The sequence below is a fragment of the Protopterus annectens genome, chromosome 6.part0 (assembly GCF_019279795.1).
Source record: "Protopterus annectens isolate FY-2018-M chromosome 6.part0, PAN1.0, whole genome shotgun sequence".
Lineage (NCBI taxonomy): Eukaryota > Metazoa > Chordata > Ceratodontiformes > Protopteridae > Protopterus > Protopterus annectens.
Genome location: NC_056737.1, coordinates 790,847,251 through 790,856,451, shown reverse-complemented (window position 1 = coordinate 790,856,451; position 9,201 = coordinate 790,847,251). Strand labels below are relative to the sequence as shown.

The 9,201-nt window shown below is 41.9% G+C and overlaps 1 protein-coding gene across 2 annotated transcripts in view; it reads left to right on the top strand.

Annotated features, from left to right (window-relative positions):
- Window positions 1-6,883: 6,883 nt before the first annotated feature.
- RTN1 (reticulon 1) overlaps window positions 6,884-9,201 on the top strand; it is a 1,542,311-nt gene continuing 1,539,993 nt past the window's right edge. For both annotated transcript variants that reach the window (XM_044074464.1, XM_044074463.1), the window contains exon 1: window positions 6,884-7,222. In XM_044074464.1, the coding sequence (XP_043930399.1) occupies window positions 6,997-7,222 (226 nt within the window). In that variant the 5' untranslated portion in view covers window positions 6,884-6,996. The remainder of the gene's footprint in view (window positions 7,223-9,201) is intronic.

Below are 9,201 nucleotides of genomic sequence, written 5' to 3'. Positions count from 1 at the left end.
GATCTACTTCACATACTAATTGGCTTGTAGTGGTTTGGGTAGAGCGAATTCCTGTAGTTTATGTACAGTGATCTCTAAAAGTGTTTTGTACTCTAAAACAGCCATGCAGTGTATTCTCAGAGCTCAGATTACAATTGTTTTATTTCTTTTGTTAGCTTAGTGTTAGTCAGGGTGAGCAGGCAGCATGTCAGCAGAAGAGTATGCAAAGCTGACAAAGAGCCAGCTGGCGGAGATGTGCCAGGCTAGGGGACTGGTGCATCAGACTGACAGTGAAGATACAATATCCTCGGAGACTGGACAGCTCAACCTTTCTGCAGTGGACTTAAAAATCCAGCTGGAGCTGAAGAGACTTGAGTTGGAGGCAAGGTGTATGGAACTGGAAGCAGCTGAGAGAATGAAGAGCCTAGAACCTGAAGAACAGGAACAGCAGAGAAAGCATGAGAGGGAAATGCTTACTCTTCACCAGAGTCATGGAGGTAATGGGGAAGGGAGTAACTGGATCCCAGAAGCACAAAAGGTCAGTAAATTTCTTCCACAGTTTAAAGAGGGGGATAATTTTGATAGCTTCATTCATAGGTTTGAGCGGGTATGTAAACAGTATGAAGTTGACCAAAGGCTCTGGGTACAGTTCCTGACCCCCTTACTCCATGGTAAAGCTGTAACTTCTTTAGCAAAAATGCATGACACTGACTGTTTTGATTATACTGCTGCTGTTTTGTGAGCATAGACGCAAGGCAGATGAAAATGTATGTGAATATGTTGTTGAACTGAGCACTTATTTTCATAGCTGGGTGAGTGGATGTTAGGTCACCACTTTTGAAGGGCTGGCAGACCTTTTGGTAAGGGAACAAGCCCTTAGCACTTTGCCTGAGGACATAAGGATCTGGTTAGCTGATAGACAGTGTGCTACTTCAGAGGAGTTGGGGAAGAAGGGAGACCTATACCTGGCCAGCAGGGTAGCCCTGCACAGGAAAGGGACCCCCAGTACTGCTCAGGGGACTAAAGGAACCCATGTTGGGCAGCACAGAATGCCCCAATAGAATCCGCCAGTAGCAGGGGAAGCCACTAGTCCAGGTATACACATCCAGGAGCTAGGGTTAAATCTTTTGAATGCAACCAGTGGGGCCATACGGCATACAGATGTCCACGGAGGCAAGGTGGGGAACCAAAGGTGAGGGAGCCAGTAAGTGGGAAAGACAAAATGCCAACAGTAGGATGTCTTGAGACAACAGGGGTATGGAACTACCATCCTGCAGATGTCCTGAGAGGGAAGGATTTGGATGAGGCAGTACCATGTACTTATGCAGTTACATGCAGTGAGGCTAGGAGACAAGCATGTGGGAGTGGTAGCCTGGGGGAGACCCAGACAGACTGCATCCTTGCAGCCAAGACTGTTGAGGTGGTTACTTCAGTGAGTGAGCTATGCTGTAGCAGTGAGACTGAATGTGAGCCACAGCTGCTTGTGGATACTGATGTTCCCTTGGACAGGGTAACTGCAAAGGTAGAGGTGAGTAGTAGTACCCAGGCTGACAGTGAGGCACCACTGTCAGAGGATGCCAGACTTCCTGTGGAAGGGGAGCTAGGAAGGGTTACAAGGATAGACTTGAGACAAGCTCAGCTCTCAGACCCTACACTGCAAGGCCTGAGGCAGGTAGCTAGGGAGGCACCTGATTCTCAAGGGAAGGAGGAATCTGTATACTGGAACAAAGGGTTACTGTACAGAAAGTAGACCCCTGAGGGAGGGCTAGAAGGGGAGAGAGTACAGCAGCGGGTAGTGCCTAGAGCTTACCATCTAGCACTTCTAGCCATAGCCCATGATATTCCCTTTGCAGGGCATATGGGCATAAAAATGTACAAAGAGGCATATTATGCAAAATTTCTATTGGCCTGGAATTTCCAGAGATGTAACAGGGTACTGCAGGACCTGTGAACAGTGCCAGAAGGTAGTCAAGGCAGAAGACAAGGTGAGAACTCCTTTGATGCCTTTGCCTATGATTGAGGAGCCATTTCAGAGGGTAGCTATGGATATTGTGTGTCCGCTGAGTACCCCAAGTTCCACAGGGAAAAAGTATATCCTAGTGATTGTAGATTATGCTACATGATACCCTGAGGCAGTGGCTTTGTCCTCCATTGAGGTTTGAGAAGGTGGCAAATGCTTTACTAGAGATTTTCAGCAGGGTAGTTTTCCCAAAAGAAATACTGTCTGACAGAGGTGCAAATTTTATGTCAGACCTGCTGGCTTGTCTGTGTAAGTCCTGTGGGGTGAAGCACATGAAGACCACCCCCTACCATCCCCAGACTGATGGTCTTGTTGAGAGGTTAAACTCTACAATCAAGTCCATGCTACGAGCATTTGCAGATCAGTTTAAGAGGGAGTGGGACAAATATTTGCCCCATCTGTTGTTTGCTTACAGAGAGGTTCCCCAGGAATCCACAGGTTTTTCACCCTTTGAGTTGCTGTATGGGCATAGTGTGAGGGGACCTCTAGATTTAATTTGAGATGAGTGGGAAGGTGAGTGTGAGTCTCACAAGGAGTCTGTTTTGGCATACGTCCTAACCCTCAGGACAAGGCTCAGGGAACTCATGGGCCTGGCCCAGGAGAACCTGACAGAAGCCCAACAACAGAAAAAGGTGTGGTATGACAGCAATGCTCGAGCTAGAGAGTATGCTGTAGGGCAGCAGGTGATGGTTCTCACTCCTGTCAGGCACAACAAGCTGCAAACAGCTTGGGAGGGACCCTACAAAGTGGTAAGAAAGGTAAGTGATGTTAACTACATGGTGGAAGTGCTAGGCAGATGGCAGGGGCACAAATTGTACCATGTTAACATGATGAAACCTTACCATGATAGGGAGGCCCTTGTGCTGAGCATTTGCAGTGGATTGCAGGAGTCTGAGAGAGATCTTATGACTGATATCCTCAGTGAGGCTTGGGCTGACACCTCGGTGGAAGGGGTATCACTGTCCCAGCAGCTATCTCCTACCCAGGTTTGAGAAATCCGAGCAGTGTTGCAGGAGTCTGGGGGCATGTTCACCAGGAAACCAGGGAGCACCCACCTGGTGCAGCACCAGGTGGATACAGGACCCCAAAGGCCTATTAGGCAGGCCCCTTATAGGGTGCCTGAGAGAGTCAAACAGACTCTGAAGGAGGAGGTACAGGAGATGTTGGAACTAGGGGTGATTCAAGAGTCCAACAGTCCCTTGGTCTCACCAGTGGTGTTGCTGCCAAAGATGGATGACAGCAACATGTTCTGTGTGGATTACAGGAAATGAAATAGTCACACAGAGTCGGATGCTTACCCCATGCCTAGGAGAGATGAGGCCCTAGAGAAGCTGGGTGGGGCTAAGTATCTTACAACCATTGATCTTACCAAGGGTTACTGGCAGGTGCCCTTGACTCCCAGTGCTAGAGAGAAGTCAGCCTTTGTGACTCCTTTTGGCTTGTATGAGTTCACAAAGATGCCCTTTGGGATGAAGAATGCCCTAGCAACTTTCCAGAGGCTGGTAGATCATATCTTAGCAGGAGGGTTTGCCCTTGCTTACATGGATGATATTGCTATCTACAGCCATTCCTGGCAAGAGCACCTTCAGCATGTCAGGGAGGTGCTGGGCAGACTACAGAGGGTAGGGTTGACCATTAAGCCGAGCAAATGTCAGGTGGGTATGGCAGAGGTCTCCTACCTAGGACATAGAGTGGGGAGTGATAAGATAAGGCCAGAACCTGCCAAAGTGGAAGCCATTCAGACATGGCCTGCACCTGTAACCAAAATGCAGGTGAGGGCATTCTTGGGGACAGCAGGGTACTACAGAAAGTTTGTTCCCAAGGAAGAACAGGCCAGATAAGGTAGTGTGGACCCCAGCATGTGAGCAGGCATTTCAGAAGCTTAAGGAAGCTTTGGGAGGACCCCCTGTGTTAGCCAGTCCAGACTATAGCAAAGAATTTGTTGTGCAGGTGGATGCTTCAAACTGTGGGGTGAGGGCTGTACTTAGCCAGATTTCTGCAGAGGGAGAAGAGCACCCAGTGGTTTATCTCAGTCATAGGCTCCAACCGAGGGAGGAATGCTATGCAGCGGTAGAAAAGGACTGTCTAGCCATAGTGTGGGCACTACAAAAACTTCAGCCTTATCTGTATGGAAGAAAATTCACTGTGATGACTGATCACAACCCTCTAACATGGTTAAACAGAGCCAGTCAGCAAAATGCTAAGTTGGAGTCTGGGGTTGCAAGCATATGATATGTCAGTGCAGCACCGCAGTGGGAGTAGCAATGCCAATGCAGATGGGCTCTCAAGACAGGGAAAACGGTGAGGTACACCCAGAAAGACCTGTCACTCTGAAGTGATGTTTCTCAAGGAGCACTTGAAAAACTTGTTTGAGTTCCCCGGGGGAGGGGGGGGGTGTGACGATTCGGTAGAGATGGGCAAAGGCTGCCAGCCTAGTCAAATAGAATTTGATATATAATTCTGGCATTTGTAAATAAATGTAAAATACAGGCATGTTTTGTTGAATGTAAAAGAACACTGTGAAATGTGGAACTTCAAAATATGTGACAACATTGCACTCTACTGGCCCAGTGAAGCATGTTGTACCCTTTCATGTTAGAATTCGGCTCCAGTGTGGCTGGATGAAGATTTTATACCCATTGTTTTAAGGCTAAAGTTTATGACCAGAATTTAAATGTGGAATGTTCTTTATTGCTCTAATTTATGTTAGAATATACATGTGAAATGTCTTCTATTGTTGCAAGTTTCTGTGCAGGTGTGAGATTGCTAAATAATGCAGTTTGTGGCCTGAGAACTCAGACCAGGTGTTAAGTTGATGCTATATGAATACTGGGAAAACCTAAGTGTCAAAAATGATGTAATTTGGGAAAGCCTTAGAGACATGTTTGTTAGTGATGTTTGATAAACTGTGTCTCAGAGAGAGACTGAGAGCATTTTGATCTTGATATCCAACTTATCAACACTCTGCCTTGTGCTCACATGTAAGTTTTAGCACTGTGATTTCTTGTAGGAATAGTTAAAGCTAGTAAAGATTAATTAGGTATTTTTCTTTGAAATCAGACCTGTCCTGCTGTATTATTTTAAGTTTCTGTGTGATCTCTGAACTCTTAGATATCTCTGTGGTGTAGTAGTTTTGTCTTGTGTTTTAATTATTTATTATTAAATATTTTTAAAACCTTCTACCTGTGGCTGGTTTGTGTAGCGATAGGCTCTAGAGTACAATGCATATTTATAGAGTTTATAGTAATAGGCCATTCTGATAAACCTTAGACTGTATAGTCACATTACCACTGGATAATAACATTGCACAGTAATAATTGGACACCCTTTTAAGGGCCTTTTAATAGCTGATTTTATTAGTTGGGTGGTGGCAGTAATTTCTACCATACGGTCTGGGTAAAGGTGCACAGCTGGAGAATCTGTGTCAGCCTTTTCCAGGAGTGTCTGTGTGGTTGTATAACCTCTTCTCAAAGTGTGTGTGTGGTGTGTCACCTACTTGGGCAGGGACACCAAGCACTGGTTGGACAGAGAGGGTACTGGAGGTTTTAGCTTGCCCAGCTAGGCTGAGACCTGGACCCTATAGCTGTGCCAGTGGGGTGTCTTATTGGGGACCTGGTGAGCAAGGGAGCAACCAGCCCCAGATTGACTGTGATCTCTGTGTGCACTTAAGGGAAATTGTACTTTACTGTGTGTATTAGTTATCCTTTCCTCTTCTATGAGACGACCTCCCTGGTGTTAGTGGTGAGGATTGAGGCTCCTTGATTGCTGGGCCAGGGCACGGTCATCACAGGTGTATAATATAAACCCCATAATATATATATATATATATATATATATATATATATATATATTTATATTTATATATATATATATATATATATATATATATATATATTTATATATATATATATAAATACATATATGAACTTTAAACTATAAGATCTAAGTTCAAATCTGATCAAAAGTCCCTATACACATATGGACCTAGGCAAATTTTTCATTGTTTCAGCACTCCTGCACTTCTTACTATCCAGTGAGTACAACCTCTATCATCTATAACTCAGAGAAGCAGACACTACATACAATTTGCTACAATGTATTGTTACACATAGAAGACAGAACACTAATCCTGCAGTGCCAAACCAAAATAATTATTTGTGCTCCATAAAAGACTTTTTATTCTACGTATATCTGTTGCATTTCAGCTAAATGCCAAAAGAAGTAATGTGCGCTGTGCAGTATGAATAAGTGTAGCTACTTTAAAAATGAAGCTTTATATTGCATCCTGATTTTATGGTATGTATGTTCCTACAGAAGGATCTTGCAAGCTGCATAACTGAAGACAAAAATGATTTGCAACACTTTATAGACTGTCCTCAGACGTTTGAAGACTGCAATTGAAAATGCTGCACTTTATTTCAGGCCTCTATACAACATTTAACTACTTTTCACAACTAGTGTGATTTTACCTACCATTTGTAGCTACATCACATAAATGAATGCAGAAGCACATAACAATAAACCAGTCCGAAAGACACACCAGTCTTCTTATTGTTCTGTTTTGTTTCATCTTTAAAATACACAGTAAGTGGCTACAGAACCATTAGAAAGACAATGGTTTCACTTATTTATGGCAACTGATTGCACCTTAATATGGCCAGGTCAAATTGGCTTGGCTGTGTTTTACTTTTCATTTTTATTTTTCTCTAATTGTTTCAAAGACAGTCTGCACTCCAGATGACTGCCAGCCTGGAATTTCTGACGTTACAGGGTGGAGTTCCTTATGCTTTGTAGCTGGAGTAGGAAGAGGGTAGGTGGCTGATGTCACAGAGAGGGTGGTGTTAATGATGTCATGAGGTGGAGCTTTCTCAGTCTGCAGCAGATTTGGTAATTTGATTCTGGTTCAGACATTGTCGGTACAGTCTTAAGCAGTTCATTTTTCCTTCTGCTCTGCTTCCAGTGAGACAGAAATATTCACATCCACTAATTCTCTAGAGATGTCTAGTTTAGGAACAAAGTGGTCTGAGGAGGATTTTGAGCCAATGGAATGTATCAGGAGTTCTGCCTCACAAGCCAAAGGGGCTGCTGTGGAACTAGGTGATGCTGACAATGCAGGCTTGAGGGAGAGTAACAAAGATAAAGCACATCAACTGCAATTGCAGGAAGCTGAGAGCAATGAGCAGCTAAAGAACTTACCTGTTTCCTTGACAACAGCATCTACAGGTAAGGTGAGGTTTCAAGTTGAAGGTGGCCACGTATAGCCTGTGTGATAGAACTGCAGATTCTTTTAGATTTTTTACTTCAAGTGACAAAAAAGTTTTTGGAATGATTCAACTGGAATAGCTGCATGCATTTTTTTCTGTTTGTAACCTTGTGCTAGAAAACTAATGAAAGCTGACCTAATTTTGTTTTTGCTCTTTTAAACAGATGCTTATGTTCATTGCATCCTCAACTGTATTTAGTGTTGTTGTAATTTTCATGCTATTCAGGTTTATTTTAGTAAACCATGGTTTACAAATGGATATGATGAATTGTTTCCATCTCGATGTTTCTTATTTTTTTTTGTCTTTCTGACAAAAATTCCATTATGTAATCTGAGACCATAGCCTGATGTATATACAGTTTCTTCCCACCTTTTAATGGTGTTTATCTTGAAAAATGTACTCATGTATTGTGATAGTTTAGATAAAGTTATTGCGTAGACAGAATTCATATATTATTCAAAGCACTTTATTAAAAGTTTCAAAGAAGAAAATTATTTTTGTAGCTTTTGTGTTTCATGGATTCTTTCTTCATAATGGAAAAGTTTCTTCTGTAATTTGATGAATGGTACATATGGAAAACACAATTTAGTAGCACTGCTGATTATTATACAAGGATTTCAAGCAGTAGATTTTTATCCAGATATGTTATTTGTCCTGATCCAGAACCAATAATTAATTAATTCACTATGTCACATATTTTCCACAATAAAAAAAACAACCACCTCACCCTCCCAGAAGGGAGGCTGCTATCCTCTCATAAATAATGCAAGAATATGTATGATGATGATCTGATTATATATGTGGATATACTGTACCCTTGTTAATTATATTACAAGACTGGCATGTTTTGCCAGTTTATACTGAGCCTGAAATTGACCTTGACAAGCTGCTCTTAGTAGATTTACCCAGTCTTATGTCTACCTGCGTGCATATGAAATTAATTGCATGACCAGCAAATCTCATATGTGTATGACACCAGACACATCCCTGTCAATATGCATTTTAAGTTAAAATCAGAGGTTTGGAAGAAAAAACAAACATATGGCTCTGCTATATTTTATTTTCAGTATGCCTGGAGCACTTATAAGGCATTCAAATCATGAACAGATATAAAATTATGCACAGGTATAATGGCCTGGGAAAGAAAACATGAAAATAAAATGCAGATGAACTCACAAACACTGTTGATGCAAATGTATTGCAGATGTCAGGGCTGTTGGCTACCGTGTGAGAAAATGCATCTTTGATTACACAGTATATGACCTGATTATATATTTCAGTTTGTTTTAAGTAACAGATGCCATTTATATACTGTAATGTTACTATGATATGAAGATGAATGTGCAACATGCAAATTCTGAGAAATTATAATAGTGCTTTAAAGGAAAAAGTTTAAAAAATATGGATAGGAGCTGACCTGTTGAGGTATTCAGGTCATAAATTAACATGGCTGGCAATCCAGAGAAGCACACTACGAAAAAAAAATATGAAAGAATATACTGCAAAAGAAAATGTTTCCAGCCTTAATGTTATAAACAGGGACACATCCTGTTTGTTGCTGTATTCTGTTGAAATGTGTCTTTGAATGTGTATTTACAAGTGCCAAAACTGCTAAATGTATATATACCAGTAAAACAGTATTGCAGATTGCAACTATATTTCTCTTTAGTAACATCTTGTACTGATTAAATCTGACAGTATAAATGTCAGATACAGATAGTACAAAACAAGTGTCCTTTTATAGAAAGAATGTGTTATGGTTTCTAGGCCATTCACACTGCACTTGTTACTAGCATGTTTTGTAAAGTATCAGGGAATATGTAATGAAATATAGTGGCATACATTTTCAATGGCAGGTTGCCATTGTTTCATCATTGCTATAGATAAGCCCTGGTTATTAGGTTTACTAATTTAAAATTCTGTTGGATATATTGCAAG